The 17,261-nt window shown below is 54.8% G+C and overlaps 1 protein-coding gene across 5 annotated transcripts in view; it reads right to left on the reverse strand.

Moving 5' to 3' along the window:
* Positions 1-17,261, reverse strand: part of DSCAML1 (DS cell adhesion molecule like 1) — a 339,404-nt gene that overhangs the window by 43,946 nt on the left and 278,197 nt on the right. For all 5 annotated transcript variants that reach the window (XM_070623205.1, XM_008516706.2, XM_070623206.1 and 2 more), the window contains 3 exons: positions 5,611-5,810; positions 4,864-4,960; positions 4,113-4,241 (listed from right to left, as the gene is read on the reverse strand). In XM_070623205.1, the coding sequence (XP_070479306.1) occupies positions 4,113-4,241; positions 4,864-4,960; positions 5,611-5,810 (426 nt within the window). The remainder of the gene's footprint in view (positions 1-4,112; positions 4,242-4,863; positions 4,961-5,610; positions 5,811-17,261) is intronic.

The following is a 17,261-nucleotide window of genomic DNA, read 5'->3' on the forward strand; positions in this document are numbered from 1 at the left end:
TATGATGCAAAATATTCTTCTTAAAAAAATAAGGAAGCGGCTAGGGAGATGTCAGTGCCTTCTACTCTGTGGGCTGCCTGCTGCGAGGGGACGTGGAGCCTTTGGATTTTCAGGGACACATTCGCCATAGAGGGGGGACAGCTTGGACAAAAGCCACATCTGGAGCATTTAGCTGCCCGCGCTTGGGAAACAAACCCATTCTGCATCTCTGATTTTCTCCTTGCATCACGGCTCTGAGCCCCCCATGGCCATCTCTCCGCAGCACCGAGACGAGGTTCCCTGGGTCACAATGACCCCTCACAACATCCCAACACCAGTCCCTCTCACAGCCACACTCCAGCTCACACAGAACAACACGCCACACCAGGCTGGCTCGCCCCGTGGTGGCCGACAGCTCGCACCACGAAGCTGCCTTCTGGGCTTGGAGGGCCATCCGCAAAGAATGCATCCCCGTTCCTCGCTTGGGAAACGGGCGAAATGTGGTGTCTGCATTTTTAAATCTGCACAGCGCCATCTGATAGATTTGTGTGGACGGTGCTATTTATCATTCAGCATTCATGTATTATTACTCTGCTGCCTGGGGCCAGGAGAAGTCAGCGTGAGCGGGATGGCTTAGAAAGGCCAGACTTGGTAATTTCCCCTGGAAAATTAGCACAATGAGCAACATGGCAGAAAACGTGGCAAAGTCACATTGGGAGCAAAGAAGGGGGTCAGGAGCAGATGGTCCAGACCCAGGCCGGGTGCGGTCTGGGGCAGGAGGAAGAGGGGAAGGGAGAGTAGAGGCACAGGAGGGAGACCGTGGAGGGTTAGTATGTGCCAGGCTCTGTGCTGGGCACCTCCACAGAAGTCATCACACTCACTCCATCCTTGCATCCAGCCTGAGAATTATGTGTCATTGTCTCCATTTGATGGATAAAGAGATGCACAAAGATGTTAAGTAGCTTGCTACAGATCACGCAGCTCTGGCACTGGGCCAACCCAAGTCTTCCGCTTGGAGAACAGTTCTTGTCCCAGTCTTGCACATGCACGAGAAGGTCTACATAAAGACACACGCGTGTGCATGCACACGCACACGCACACCCTCCTCCTTCCTTTGACTCACCCATTGGTTCCCTTGGATACCTTTCCCAGTTCTCATGTAACAGTTTGTGGTGTATTCCATGTGACTGGATAGTGCTTTGTAACAGTTCGGAAAGTGTAAGGACGCCCACATGCGTGTGTGTGCACGCGTGCACGTAGTGTGTGTTCTCACTCCAACTGCACTGTAAGCTCCAAGGGCAACACTCCGTCTCCTCTTTCTTCTTTCCCTACCACATGGCTGGTGCACGATTCTGCAAAAAAACCTACTGGCGCCAGGTGCATGTTGCTGACTGACAGACATATATATTTCAGCCTGCAAGTCCCACAGGACGATAAACTGCCACATGAGGTGTTTGAGTTAGAACGGGGAGAGGAACTTACATTTATTAAAGGTTTACTACCACCTCTTGCTAGATGCTCTAAAATCCTGAAGACGATCCCACAAGGTAGGCACTGCCGCTCCCACCGTACGGACGAGGAAGCTGTGCTGTGCTCACAGCCTCGGCCTCACTCTGATTTCTCACTGCAGTTCTCGGGGAACTCCTTTCCTAAATGCCATGCCAGAAGCCCGGCTGAGGGGGATGGTCTGGAGCAGTCCCAGTCAAAGGCAGAGGGAAGGACCAGGCGGCTTCTCCGTGCTCTTGATTCTGTCATTTGTTTTTTTTTAATACCTTGTCGAAGGGGGAGACTGAGGTTGAGTTTTCATTCGCCCTCCTCCTACCCTGTCCATCCTTCCTGGCACCCCTGGCTCTGGGGTGGGTATGTCAGCTCCTCATCCTGCAGGGGGGATGGAGGGGGCTGGGGGAAGATGCGGACGTGCTCTGAAAATAGCATCTTCCCTGCCCGCCTTTCCTTCTGCTGTGCTCTCCAGATGTGTGATGTTCTCAGCTCGCCCTGCTGAGCTGTGCCCCAGGAAAGGTTCCCACACATCAGAGAGTGGTCAGTGGAGGGGGAGTGGGCAACGGGGCAGCAAGGGGGAATAGGGTGGGGAGGCAGCTGCAAGGGGCAGTTGGGGAGGGGTGTGAGTGACAGCCCAGGCACCCACTCCCCACCCCCGACGTGAGCAGAGCCCTGCCACCCTGGCAGAGAGACGGAGCGTGCACCGCCATATGGAGATGTTGGTCTGCATACATAGGGACTTGTCGCTTCCTGTCTGGCTCCCGGGCACCAGCCTCAGGAAGTCCTGAGGTGTGAGATGGGTACACTCGGCTTCTCCTCTCTGTGCCCGTTGTCTCCACAGTGGCCCTGATGTTCATCACCTCGCCCCAGTTACAGGGCTGCAGCAGCCTCCTTGCTCACCTCCTGGGTACCCCTCCTTCCCACAAATGTCAGATGAATCTTTCCAAGGTGCCATGTTACCCAAGTCTCTCTCTGGTGGCTCAGACACTGTCAGTGTCTGTGGACCTCCCTAACAAAGTAAAAGCTCAGCCTGAAAGCTCCCTCCCCACCTGGCCCCAGAGCACTTTTAGGTCTTGTTGCCCAGGAACTGTATCTGTGCACCCTCTGCTAGGGGCCACTCCCTGGAGTGCCCTGTGCCTTGCTCGGGCTCTGCCTTCACCCTTGCCCTGAATCTAGGCCCGTTACCTTTCCATCTTCAAGACCTATGTTAACGCAGCATCTACGGGGACCAGAGAGATGCTTACAGCCCCTGTCGGTGGCTGCCCCTCCTTCTCTGCAGCCCTCCTCCTGCACGGAGGGTGAACTCCTGGGAGGCTGGCTGCAACCTGACTTTTCTCTCCAACTAGACTGTAAGCTGCTGAGGGCAGGACTCCTCCTTGTGGAAACCAGGATCAAAGATGACCGACCCAATGCCCTGGACAGGGCTGCCTCTCAAGAGGTGAATATAAAGCTCAGAGATTTGCTTTCCTGTACCTCACTTCAACTCACTCAACAACCATTTGCTGAGCATCTGCCACGTGACTGGGCACTGTACCAGACGCTGGGAAACGGCAGGGACTAGACTCAGACAACCTAGAGGAAAGGACAGCCAGCCAGCCAGGGACCAGGTGCTGTGCTAGGGAAGACAGGAAGAGTCTGGAAGGCTTTGGGGGACAACAAACCTTGGATTTATGCTAAGATGAGATGAGATGTTGAGAGACGAGAGTTGGTGGGGAAGGGGAGTTGGGGAGGGTTGAATTCTCCAGAGTCTTTTTCATGTTTCATTTTAAAATTATTTTGAAAAGCTTATACAGGCCTATGGTATCGAATTCAAAAGGTACAAAGGGATCCAGAACAAGAAGTGTGTTTTCCTCTCGCTCCCACGGTGGAGCTACCCAGGTGCCATCTCAGAGGCACCCCTCCGGTGCCAGTTTCTCACGTACCTTCCAGAGACAGTCATGCAGATACAAACATGAACTCCTACAGCTCTTTATTGGCTTGGTTGCCTCCAGGCCTCTTGTCCCCTCTGAGGCCCCCTCCTTGCCATTCCTGCCACCTGACTGTGGGTCTCCTATTTCCCCAGAGACCCGGGGGTGCATTGTTCACTCTGCCGCACGGGACTTCACAGTGACAGGCAGCCTGACAGAAGCTAGCTTGGGTCCAAGAGGAGGGCTCTGGGAGAAATTCTAGGAGGAGGAAACTTAGATCTAAGCTTTTCCAGGGACTTCCATGTCCCAAGGACCCATTCTTGGCAAGGACCAGCTCTCTGATCCCCAGTCATCCTCAACATCCCAAACCAGGAGCGGCCAGATGACCCAGCCAAACCCATGATATCTCTGACCCCACAGACAGCCCCCAGCCCCTGGGCTTGGGGCCTTTAAATCAGACCACCCTGTGGACCTTGGTCCAGGAACAGTCCTGGAAAGAAGGGGGTGACACACCCTCCCCATCAGCTGGGGGTCCCTCTGTCTTCCCCCAGGTTCCTAGCCTGACTAGTATCCTTCCCTTTGGAAGCCACCGGGGCTTGTGCACTGGTGGGGGCTGGCATGTCTGCTTTAGATAGGCAGCCCTGAGGCCCAGGGGCTGTTCCACGAGAGGGGCACAGGCAGAGCACGTGGCCCAAGTGGCCGTGGCGGGCCCAGCCCACAGCCCACCTGATTTATTCTTGTATTCAATGTCGAAGCCCGTGATGATGCTGTTCCCGTCGAACCGCTGAGTCCAGCGCAGGTTCATGCTCCTGGCCTTCACCTCCCGGATCTCCAGCTCTGGGGGGTCGGGGGGCTCTGGGGTGTGGCAGGGAGAGGGGGTAGAAGTGAGGATGGCAGGGGAGAGCTTGGCCTCCTGCCTGACCCCAGAGAGGACCCAGGTCCTGCTGTACCCCTGGGAGTTGGCGTCACCTGTGGTCTACCCAAGGGCCCTGGAACCCCGGGGTTTGGACAGGGTGGCACGGGGCGGGGCTGGCAGCAGGGCTCAGAGGCAGAGAAGGGCCCGCTTGGTCTCCTGCTCTGTTCCCCTCCCTTTCTCGGCCGGGGAGAGGGCAGGCCCTTCCGGAGGGATTCCTCAGAGCTGGTGGCCTGAAAGTGGCAGAGCTTTCAACTTCTCCCAGCTTGCCTTTCCCTTCCCACCCTCCTCCAGGGTCTGGGCCCACAAACTCAGGCCCCCACTTCTGGAAGCAGCAATGTGCCCTCTAGGGACTGCAGCCATTGCCAACCTCGCTGCCTGAGGTCTGCGTGGAGGCACCCTCCTCGCCTGCTCTGGGCAGGGCGTGGGCAGACTCTTCCTCAGAGGCCATTGCTGTTGTCCTCCACCACGGTGTGGGTGATGTCCCTGCTCTTTAAGTGGAGTTAATGTCGGGTCCCTGGGTCCCTCGGGGAGGGGTTGGGAGTTGGGGGCAGGTGAGGGTACCTTGCACAGTGAGTTGGATCAAGCCCCGGTCTTCCCCATATGAGTTGATGGCGTGGCAGCTGAAGAACACAGAGTCCCCACGGTCAGCTGGCTTGAGCTAGGAAGTGGCCAGCAGGGGCAGGAGGATGGGGAGAGAGGGAGGAAATGGGGAGACTCTTTTAGAGCTGGTCTGCTGAAGGGAGCCCACTCTAGTGGGGATCAACCAGGCCATCTTCTTCAGGGAGAGGGACCCACCAGGGGCCTTGTCAAGAGCTCCTCTTCCTAGAAACTTCCAAGGATGGAAGCATGGAAGAGTCCATGCAGGGAAGGGCTGAAGGGTCCCAGGAGGGAGGAAGGGAGGGGTTGATGAGTCCAAGATGAAGGGAGGGGCTGAGGGGTCCCAGAAGGGAGGGAGGGAGGGGCTGAGTGGTCCCAGGAAGGAGGCATGGGCTGAGGGCTCCAGGAGGGAGGGGCTGAGGGGTCCCAGAAGAGAGAATGGAGACGGGGGGTTTTGGAAAAGAGGGAAGAGCTGAGGGTTCCACACATTTAACGGCTCTGGGGTTGTCAGAGAGGAGATATGGTGAGGTTCTAAGGCAGAGGTTCCTGGATGGAGAAGGGAAATAGCTAGGAAACGGGAGGTACTTTTTGGGGTGTGGGGAGGGGCTCCCAGACTCCCCATTTATTTCCACTGGCTGAAGATGTAGTAGCTGTGGGCTCCCCACCTTCTGCGAGTCGGGGTCCCCTTGAGACTGGGACGTGGGTGCTCACCTTCAGTGTGGAGACAACCTCGTCTCCGTTGTCCTTGGTGGTGATGGCATACCGCATGACGCGGTCAGGATCGATGACCGTGTCCCCCTTCTCCCAGCGGATGATGATGGGCCGCTCCCCCCGCGCAGTGCAGTTGAGCTCTTTGGCGTGGCCCTTGATGGCGATGGTGGTGTTGGGGTGGGAGGTGATCATGGCTGGGACTGTGGGGAGAGGAGGTGCAGGAGGCCCCAGTGAGGGGCGAGGCCAGGCTGGGGGACCACGTGCTGTGCAGAGGTCCCACCTCCGGCTCCCCCTCCCCACAGAGGGCCTCAGCCCGAGGAAAGGCTTAATAAAGGTTAAGGGGGCTATGGGAAACCCCACATGCCTGCCCCCTTTCTCCTCCCACCCACGATGGGGCAGCCTCTCTCTTCATCAGGGTTCTGACGTTGCATGGCCCCTTCTGGTGAAGCCAATGGACCCCATTTCAGAATGCTTTTTTTTTTTTTTTTTTTTTTTAAAGATTTTATTTTTTTTCCTTTTTCTCCCCAAAGCCCCCCGGTACATAGTTGTATATTCTTCGTTGTGGGTTCTTCTAGTTGTGGCATGTGGGACGCTGCCTCAGCGTGGTTTGATGAGCAGTGCCATGTCCGCGCCCAGGATTCGAACCAACGAAACACTGGGCCGCCTGCAGCGGAGCGCGCGAACTTAACCACTCGGCCACGGGGCCAGCCCCTCAGAATGCTTTAAAATGTATAACATACACAGAATTACAAAGGAAAGCAGATATATCGAAGTATGGTTAGACCAATACGAAAAACCTTCAAAAGCAAACTTTTGATATAGTCTATCACATATCAATCTATGTTCCTTCTCACTCTTCATCACTAAGAACTAGTGCGGGGTTATATTAGCACAATTCTGTAACAGTGTGAGCACGAGGACACGGTGAGGTATCTGCAACAGCTGTGACATGAAAATATCTGTGGATTCTATCCACGATAGTCACAGGAACTGTTACTGCCGGGGTTTGTTGCTTATGTTAAAATGGAAGAAATATTGAATTTCAGTTAGAAGTTAGCGTAGAAGAGATGTGATTTTTATAGAGCCCCTGAATCGAATCCACAGACGTCCTGCTCCGTCTCTGGACCCCAGGCTAGAAGTCCTCCACTGGGCCTTTGCTTTGTGTCTCTGCACAGCAGTCAGCTGGTTACCCCTTCCCACAGCTGAGAAACTCCTCTGTTCTTCCAGAAAAAGTGCAACAGAAAACGTGGATCGCAGGGCCATCATTAAGATCTCACCCCCTCAGCCCCCCACCCACTGCTGACCTGAGAAAATCATCACAAAACAACCAAGGCCCTGGCTGGCATCAGAGACCCCTCTCACTGCCCCGACAAGAAGCGTTTCCAGCCTGACCCTCCTCTGGGCCTGAGCAACCCAGCCGACAGACAGCAGGAGGAGGGTAGGGGCGGAGGGGAAGATGGTGCCGGCTGCCAGTGAAATCCTGTCTCCTTTCTCCTCCATCCAACTCAACAAACACGCATTCAGCACCTACACCATGACACGGTACTGCGCCAGGCTTGGGGGATACTCCTGACACGAGATGGGGGAGGAGAGGCGTGAGCCACACGAAAATGAGGAAAATCCGATGAGAGTTTCACCAAGGTACTGGGAGAAATTAATTTTGACTGAGGTGTTTCTGGGAAGGCACCGTCTATCCATCCAACAAGCATTCCCTGAGCACCGACTCCGGGCCAGGGCTCATGCTGGGTTCTGGAGCTGACAGTGAACAGGGCAAACCTGATCTCGGGGGCTTTCACTGTGGTGGTGAGAATGGACAAGAAGACCAGCAAGTCCAGGAAAGAGTGGTAAGTACCATGCTAGGAGGAACACACAGCACCTGACATGGCATCACCTAAATGGGGGTCAGAGAAAAGGGCACCCCAGGCATTGGAACCTGCTGGAGCAAAGGTTCAGAGGGAGCAACACGCAGGGCAGGCCCGGAGAGGTAAGTGCTCTGACGCACCTGGAGGACTGTCCTTGTCCTGCCTCTTCCTTACCACTGCCCTGGGGAAACGTGCCTCTTGGAGTACAGGCCCCCAGTGGCTCTCGTCTTGGGAGGAGAGCCCATTAGCTATCCTGGAGACGGGGGGCGCTGTGGTGGACTGCAAGAATCAGACACCATCCCCCATCTCCCTCCTCACATTGAGTTCTGCAGAGCAGAGACCCTGCTCCCCACACCCCATCACCGGCCTGCTTGGGTGATGGTGCAAGAGGGAGCTCTGTCTTCTCTCTTCTCATGACCTCCCTGCCCCCGGGCTCCCCTCGGGGCACCGCATCCCTGCTCCACTTCAGTGGCTGGCCCTTTCTCTCCCTCCCAGAGTCCTCAGGATTTCTCTCCCCTCCAGTTTTAAAGACCTACCAAGACAATGTTCTCCCCAGCAGACTCTCCAGGGTCATCTGACTTCTAAGGCCAAATAAGCCTTCAGTGAAAGTAAGGAAGGCATGGAGCTGTGACAGTGCCACCGGAGATGTCAGTCAGTGGGTGAGGAGACTTTTGGAACAGGTGTGGGTGATGAAGGGTGGCTTCCGGTGTCCCTGAAGTCACATCGTGAAGCCAGCCACCTCCTCCACCTTCTGTCATGCGGGACTGGATACCGAGGGCAGCCCTGGCCCCAGCCCCTGAGCCAGCATCTCAGAACATCCCCAGCCCCAGCTCATCAAATAATGAAGCAGATAAATTTTATAATGCACGGCATTACACCAGGATATACAATAAAATCCAAAAGACAAATAACGAGGTGCAAGTTATAATGAAGAAAAAGCCTGCAGTCAGAGACATCTGAGTATGAATTATTGACTAAGGTTTTACACGCTCAAGGATGTGCGGAGGAATATTTTTCCATCAAAGATTTGCATAATTCACTCGTATAAACCTGGGTGGAATATAGAGTAAGATTTTACATCAACAAGTCGGGCCTTGCATTGCAGATGCCTCCATTTTTCCTGGAGGATTGAAATGCGGGGGTGTGGGGCGAGAGGCCGGTGGGCTGTTTCTGCTCTCCCAGCAATGACTGGGCAGAGACTGGGGCCGGGCACCGCCGGGCTGGCTGAGCCCTGAGGCCCTGCTCCTGGAGGCTGCTGCTGAAGCCACAGAGGTGGGGGCGGGGGGATGTTCATGCAGGGGTGTGTGTGTGCGCGCGTGCGTGTGTGTGTGTGTGTGTGTGTGTGTTTGTGTGTGAATAGGGGGCGGGAGCAGGGTCAAGCCCCAGCCTAGGTCAGAGGTTTGAGGAAGGGAGGGGAAAGGAAAAGTCTTTGGTAGAGGAACTTCAAGGCTCTGCACTAGAGCGAAAAATTTGCAGAATATCCCTGTTCTGTTCTCCAGCAGGGCTGTACTAACCTGTCCGGGGCCTGTGTGTCACCTATAAAGGCACTCCTCTGGCTGGATAAAAACTGATGCTAGGAGCCACAGCGTGGCCAGTGGAACAGGGACTGGGTTGCAGACTCCACTTGCCCCTTAGGCCATGTACCTTTGAGCAGTGCACAACCTGCACTTCCATATATGCCAGTCTCACCTCAGGGAGCTTGTCTTCCCAATCAAGTTTGTTCGAAGAGACAGACACAGGGGTAACCAGAGATCCTGGATGGGTCTCAGAGCCCACTTGGTCCTTCAGACCCGAGTAGAGTAACAACCACGTCCAGGGCCTATAGTGGGCGCACTTCATTTCCTACCAGCTGGCTGCTTGTTATGGCAATGAGCCCCACACAGCACAACCCACCACTCTCCTCACAGCCCCACACCTCAGGGCAGGTTCGGGGGACCCATCCATGAAGAAGAGGAGATTGCTTCTGCGGCCCGGGCAGATATGGGTTCTACTGCGTCTCTACCAGCTCTGCGGCTTTCAACACAGCTTGCTTAACTTCCCTGAGCCTCAGGTTCATCACCTGTGACATGGCCGTCTACCCTGCAGAGTTGTTACAGGGGCAGAGTCCACATATGTAAAGTGTCTGCCATGTAGCAGCGGCTCAAAAACATGGGTACTTGGGGCTGGCCCGGTGGCGCAGCGGTTAGGTTTGCACGTTCCACTTCGGTGGCCCGGGGTTCGCCGGTTTGGATCCCGGGTGCGGACATGGCACCACTTGTCAAGCCACGCTGTAGTAGGCGTCCTACATAGAAAGTAGAGGAAGATGGGCACAGATGTTAGCTCAGTGCCAGTCTTCCTCAGCAAAAAGAGGAGGATTGGCAGCAGTTAGCTCAGGGCTAATCCTCCTCAAAAACAAAAAAACCAAACATGGGTACTGACTGGCCCCACCCCAAGGCTCTCATATTCCTCTGCTGTTCCAAGGAAAGTATCAGATAAATGCACCCACACCTTAAGAAGTTCCTTGCCAGGCTATTCCACAGAATCACAGAGTCCTACAGTTGCAGAGCCCAGATAATGTTCCATATAGTAGCCACTAGTCACCTGCGGCCACTGGACACTTGAAACGCGGCCAGTGCACACTGAGATGCACTATGGCGGTACGACACACACTGGATTTGAAAAACACAGGAAGAGGGAAAAGAAGGGAAAACATCTCATTAATAACTTTCATATCAATTACATGTTAATATTTTAGATGAATTAAGTTAAATAAAATATACTATTACAACTAATCTCACATGTTTCTTTTTACTTTTTTGAGCTTGTGACGACTAGAAGATTTTGGTTACATATGTGGCTCATGTTTCGTTTCTGTCGAATGGCACAGGCACAGATCATCTACACGGACCCTTCCCTTTACAAACGAAGAAACTGAGGCCACAAGGGGATGAAATTTGCCTGCAGTCTCACTGCTGGGAAGCACAGTGCATCTTCAAGGTGGACAGGTGTGGCAATGCTTGCCACATAAAGCTCTAACACTGACGGTGGGAGGTAAGGTGACACTGGGAGAACTAGTTCCCAGCTTTTTAGGACTTCCAGTTACACGCTCCAGACAACTCATGAAACATGACGTCTTGCTCTGGGCACTCTGCTTGACGGCGGACATGACCAATCTGGGGTGTGACCAGGAAGCTGGGCAGACTTCAGACCGTGCCGTGTCAAGAGTGGGTGAAAAGTGGGAATGCACGACCTTCAGGGAGTGGGTGGGGGGCCATGGCACAACAGCTCTTTGCAAAGGGGGAAGCACAGACCTTCCATTCGGCCTAAGAAGGAATTTTCCAGTGTTTTTTGCTGGTTAGGGAAAGAACTGCAGTGGGAGGCCGAGAGTGTCTGCACTAGAGCTGGATAGCTGGGGTCATGGCAGAAAAAAACACTCAAAGGGATCGGAGGCTTTGGGCCCCGGGGGCGTCTGGGTCTCTGGAGAGAGGAAAAGACAGTCTGAGATGCCAGCTCGCTGTTTTGGGAGGCGACTCCGTGACTCAGCATACTCTCCTCGCATATGGGGGTCTTTAGCCCCCTGTCCTGGGCAAGAAGCAGAGAACTCACCTCCTCTCTTCTCCCCGCCCTTCAGTCTTCCTGTCAACAACGGCACAGAGAACTCTGCCACCGTGCCGCTCCCCCAGGCCAGGCCCCGGTGCCCTCCTGCGCCCACACACTGGGGGCCTCAGCCCTCCTGGCTGCTGTACAGATGGGCTCAGTGAGGCAGCACCCCACCAGAGGGGACCCCAGGACGGCGGTGTCCCGCCCCATCTGCTCTCCTCTTCCCTCCACCTCCCTCTTGCTTCTTGCCCTGGACCACAAGGTCTGTCCGCTCTACTGAATCTCAGCAATAACACAACTGAACCTTCACCGCACCGAGACCTGGCTGTGCCCCAGAGGGCTTCCGGGGTTGAAGGCAGACCCCAAGAATTCCTTGGAGACATGTCCGTGTGCAGTCACCTGCAGGAGCACAGATACACACACACACACACACACACACACACGCACTCTTGTGGTTACTTTTTACTGGAACTTACCATGGACCACGAGCTGGCAGTATTCCATTCCTTTACACGAATTAACTCCAGGGAGGCAGGCATTGTTATTATTCCCCGGTCCAAAGCCCAGGTCCCAGTGTATTTCTTGATTAATCTCCACGGCCTCGCTGTGCCCTGACACCCATGATGGAGCAGGCAATAAGGATGCTTTCGCCTCTTGGCTCATCGCTCCGTGATCTCCCCCGACCACAAACATGAGAAGTCAGTCTTATTATCCCTATTTTTCAAATAAGGGGACCAAGGCTTCCAGAAGGCAGTTCCTCCCTCTACTTTAAGCCTGTGCTACTGTGGGGGCAGGGGCTGGCAACCTCTCGCTGTCTGTCTGTCTGCTCCGCATGCACGCAGTGTCTGGCTTTGGGAAATGGAATTTGGCCGTCACCAAAAAGCTGTGGCTTCTCTGTTCGGGCAGCCTCAGCGGGCCACTCCTAGGGCAGGCGTCAGGGACTGCAGCTTTAGGGGTGCAGGCAGGAGAGCCGGGGAGGGGCGGGCATCGTACGCACAGGGCTGAGTTCTCCGTGGCAAGTGCTAACAGCAGCCACAAAGGCAACACGACTCTCCAATAGGCTTTCCCGAGCTGCAACTTCTCTGCTTTCCCGCAGTGTAATTCAATTAACAGCCAGGAAAACCTAATTTCTTTGTACCAAGTGGGGGGGTGCAGGGGAGATTCACTGGGACTTGGGAACAGGAGGGGCTGGGCCCAGGGGCATCGAGGAGACCCATGTGGGTGAGCCACTCTGAAATACACAGCTTCATCCAATCCAGCGCCTTTAGGTGGGGAGGGTGGGGCTTTTGCCTGAGGTCCTGTGGCCGGTCCTGTTCACGGCTTTACAGCCCCAGCGCCTGCTGCGGTGCGTGGCACTGCGCATGGCCAAATGGGGGCAGACCCTGGTAGAGGCCAAAGGGGCTTCGTGACGACTTCCAGGATCCTTCCCTGATAGCCCACGTCACCTGCCTCTCCTCTGGGTCTCGAGCATCCCTGACATGGCGCATGTCATGCTGCAGTGTCTCTGTCAGCGAGACTCCAGGGTACAGTATCTCGGTTTCAGATTTAGCACGGATTTATGGGAAGAGGGAAGGCTCCCAAGCGCTGGGCGCCTCTCCTGCTCACCCCGGCGTCCCGGGTCAGCCTGCCTTGGTCCACAGTTAGATTCACTCCAGGTCAGGAAGGAGCCCCCCAGGGTTTTGGTGCTCAGACCACTGCCTTAGAGCTGTGCAGAAACCCCTGATCTCCTCCTCCGGGTTGTGATGGGGCCTTATTGGCAGGTGCCACGGAGTGGAGAAAGGCCCCGGTCACAGCGGAGCCACCCCCGCCCCTCGCTCCCGGGCCCTCTGGGGGCAGCAAGCCGAGGGGAGAGGAAATCAATTTCAGAAACAAGACAGTTGTCAGAATCCGATGTAACCGGTTCCCGTCTGTGAAATTACTCGCAGGCCGGCTCCTGTCACCCCCGAGGTCCTGCCCGCACCAGCTGCTATTTACATTTTAATTTGACGTGAGAAGCTGATAGATTTTTAAAACACCACAAGACAGCTCTGCTTCCTCGCTCTCTCCCAGCATCCACAGACTTTCCGGCCAGCCCCCAGGCTTGGAGATGGACTTCTAGGGCCCCTAGATTCTGCCATGGGAATCATAAATTCCTCACCTACTTGGCCCCTTCTTTGCTCCTTCAGCTCTCCCCTTCTCTGGGGTCCCACCTCCTAAGCTGGAGTGGGCCTGATCCTTGCAGTTTGCACAGCACCAAAGCATCTTTTTCCAAGAGCTTTATTTTTGTTAAGAAGATAGTGTGGGGTCTATTAGCCCCTACAATACCAGTGAGGAAATGGAGGCTCAGAGAGGCTGAGGGGTTTGTTTAAGGTCACACAGCCCGTGAGTGGCAGAAAGGAGACGAAGCCCCCAGTCTCCTGACAATTCACCAGCACCCTTTCCTCTGGTTTCAGTCCAGCCTTCTCCTTCTGCCTGGTTCATTTTTCTCCCATCCTGGGCTTCGTCCCAGGAGTGGGAAGCTGGGTGGGAAGGATGTAATGTGGATGAATCCCGGGGGGAGTGCAGAAGGAGGCTGAAGACTGGGAGAGAGCTGGACTGACAGGGCCAGGAGGCCAGTCCAGCGCAGGCTGGGGCTGGGGTGGGAGTTACGGGGGCTGTGAGTCGGGCTTTGTCTCTGTCTTCCTCCCTCTCTTTTGCCTGGTGATTGGAGCTCAGCTGGTGTTTCTGACAAGTCCCCAAGTCACCAGGGAGGGAAGATTCAGTTATGAATACCCAGAGGAGAGGAGCAGTGTGTGTGGGAAGGAGAAAGCGGAAGAAATAGGATGGGAACGCCACTGGCTGTTGGGAGAGGCCTGATAAAATGCAAAAGAGCCATGGAATGTTCCAGGGCTCTTCCAGAAGGAAGCCTGGGGCACATCTTTACCCCATTCACAGGCATGAGTACTGAATAATCATCGTAGTTCACATTAGGGAAGGCTTGCTGTGTGCCGGGCTCTGTTCTGCATTCTTTTACGCGCATTTAACTCACTTAACACCCTTACTTTTCTTCCCACTTTACAGATGGGGAGACTGAAGCTTAGAGAATTGCCGAAGGTCACACAGCTAGTAAGTGGCAGAGACAGAACTCCATCCAGGGCGCCTGTGGTTTTATCCACCATGTGACACTGGTCAGAGAAGGGCCGTAGACAGGGGAGCGGGGAGCCAGGAATGAGTGCAAAGAGCGGAGCTTCTCCGGAGAGAAATGTGCTAAATTTGGGGGGAAGAAGCTTGATCCGGGAATCAGGAGACCAAAGGATGAGGGTATTCTCTTCGTCTAGGCGGGTGGCCTGGGGGAGGGGCTGACGAGGTTCTCAGGCTTGGCGACACAGAATTACCAGGGAAGCTTTAAAAACATCTTATTGCACAGACCCCACCCCCAGAAGCTCTGATTTAATTGGGCCAGGGTGGGGCCTGGGCATCAGGGTTCCTGAAGAATCTCCCAGCCCAGGTGATTCTCACACATAGTCTGGAGCAGGAACCACAGGGCTGGGTGACCCTCCTCTTCCGCATCCCACTCCAGTAGGTGCACTCTGGTCCTTCCTCTGCTCAGGCAGGACGACCTCAAAGCCAATATGATTGGAAGAAGGGCAGCAAAGTTATGGTGTTCCATCCCCAAGGAAGGAACTTTTTCAGGAAGTCCTTCTGAGAGTCTAACTAAGATCTCTCTAGGAGTTTCAAAGAGCTTTTCGCTAAACAGGATGCTCTCTCCAGACATGCTAAAATGCTTTTCTGGATGTCCTCCTCCTTGCCTTCTGGAGGAGGCTTTTCCAGGGCACAGCTGACGCCCTGAAGGCTCTTGAGAGCTCTGCAGACCCACCTTCTCAGGGAAGAAGGGAGCCTCCCAGCTGGCTCCGAGGCCTCATTTCCTTTTGTTTCTGAAAGGATTACACGCACCCATTGGAGGTGAGTGGGCCCCTCCCTCCTCCCACCCCAGCCCACTCCCCTCCCACCCCCAAAGGCTTGTGTCTCTGCTCCTTGTTAACAAGATCCTGACAAGAACTGTGGCCCTGTTTGGCGGTGTGAGATAAGCCACCACAAAGGGGCATTGTTGGCACGTTGGGTGGTGGGCCTGGGGCGGGCTGGGCAGCTGGCAGCAGCTCCAGGCTTCCCCCGGGAAGGGCGGGTGGGGGGGGGTCTTCTGGTGCTGGCTTTGTTTTCCCTTCTTAAAGAGCCAGGGCCGTGGCGTTGTTAATTTGATTGCGCCCACTTCGGCTTCTTGTCTCCCCTGATTAGCCAAGCTCCACCTGAAGCATGAGATTAATTCAAATTGCATGGAAGCAATCAGCCTCAGCTCTGAGGGGGGTGGGCAGTGCCTGGGGAGCTGGGGGCCCAAGGGACCCTAGCTGTCTACTGCCTGCGTACGTGGGGAGCAGAGTGGGCAAGAACAGTGGGTGTGTGAAGGAGGGGTGGCATGGGCCACAGAGAATGGTGGGGACCTTTGAGACTCAGACTGCACACCTGTTTCTGCTGCATGGTGGTCCCAGCTGAGACCCTCAAACTCAGCAGGCCTTGCTTTCTCCAGCTATAAAGTGGGATCAGTCTGTGAGTGCGAGGGGACAGTATTTCCACCTGAAGCTTCTCCCCCTGCCTCTGGTCTTCTACTCTCCGCAGAATGTTGGAAAAATGATAGTAACAATGAAAATAGCTAAGGTTCATTGAATGCTTATTAGTGCCATGCACCCTGGTTAATGCTTTCCATGAATTATCTCATTATGTCCCTCTCCGCCCTCCACAGCTCTGGGAGGTGGGAAGCATTTTTATTCCCCTTTTAGAGATCAGAGAACACTCAACTCTGAGCTGACCTGGAACATCAGACTCCTTTCAGAAACAAAAGGAGACAATGCCATCTTTCTTTAATTACTTGGAAAGTGCTTCCGGGTCATCGCTGTGAATACCCCAGAGCTGTGGTCGGCAAACTTTTTCTGTAAAGGGCCGGATAGTAAACATTTTAGGCTTTGCGGGTCATAGGTCTCTGCTGCTATGACAGCTCTGCCGCTGCAGCTCGAAAGCAGCCATGGACAATAGGATCTGAAGATCGGGCGTGGCTGGGTTCCAGCAAAACAGGTGTCTGGCCAGATTTGGGCCCAGGCTTGGTTTGCTGACCCTTGTCCTAGAGTTCAGTGCACAGGAGAGGTTGGGCTCGTCGACTCTTAACCAAGAAGGAGTATCTGGTCAGGAGACTGGAGGCATTCAGACAAGGGCAGTTGTGGGATGCTGGAAAGGAGAGTATTTCAGCTTCCAGAGTTCTAGAAAGCATGAAGTTAGCGGTAAGAAATCACTGGGCCTGGGGACTGCTGTGGGTTGAGTTGTATCCCTCCCAAAATTATGTCAAGTCCTAACCCCTGGTACCAGTGAATGGGACCTTATTGGGAAATAGGGTCTTTGCAGTTGTAATTAAGATAAGCTGAGGTTTTATGGGAGTAGGATGGGCCCTTAACCCAATATGATTGGTGTCCTTATAAAAAGAGAAGAGACACACACAGAGGGAAGATGGTGCCACGTGATGATGGAGGCAGAGACTGGAGTGACACATCTACAATCCAAGGAGCCCCAAGGACTCCTGGTCCCGGAAGAGGAAAGGAGGCGCTCTTCCCTGGAGCCGTCAGAGCGCGCACAGACCTGCGGACACCTTGAGTTTGCATTTCTACCTCCCAGAACTGTGAGAGAATACATTTCTGTTCTTTTAGTCCACCCAGCTTGTGGTACTTTGTTCCACTGGCCCCAGGAAAGACTACAAGGTTCCAGTGAGTGACACAGGCTCTCTGCGTAGACTGCCCAGGAGCACAGGCCACAGCCGCTCGGCCACGGGCTGGAGGGGGCTTCCTAAGATGGGAAGTTGTGTGGGCTTCCCTCTCCCTCCTCCTTGGGGAGCTTCACCTTCTGTTACACTCCCAGCCCCATGGACAGGCTGGCAGTAGGCAAGCAGGTGCAGGAGTGTGCAAGGGCCACACTCCCCTACCCCCAGCACCTTCCGCCCCAGCACCTGGTCCAGGGATGGGCACTCAGCGGGTACTCAACAGCTATCGAATAGTGAATGAACAGTGGCAGGCCTGGACGTGAGCAACGTGAACAGATTTCCTTCAGAATCTCAAATTTGCCATGTCCCAAGTCTCCGCAGAACTGAGAGGGCCAGATAGAAGCCTGGTGTCCTGGGCTGGTGGCCCTGAGGACCGCACAGGGATTGGGGTGGGG

This window comes from Equus przewalskii, chromosome 6, assembly GCF_037783145.1.
Source record: "Equus przewalskii isolate Varuska chromosome 6, EquPr2, whole genome shotgun sequence".
NCBI lineage: Eukaryota > Metazoa > Chordata > Mammalia > Perissodactyla > Equidae > Equus > Equus przewalskii.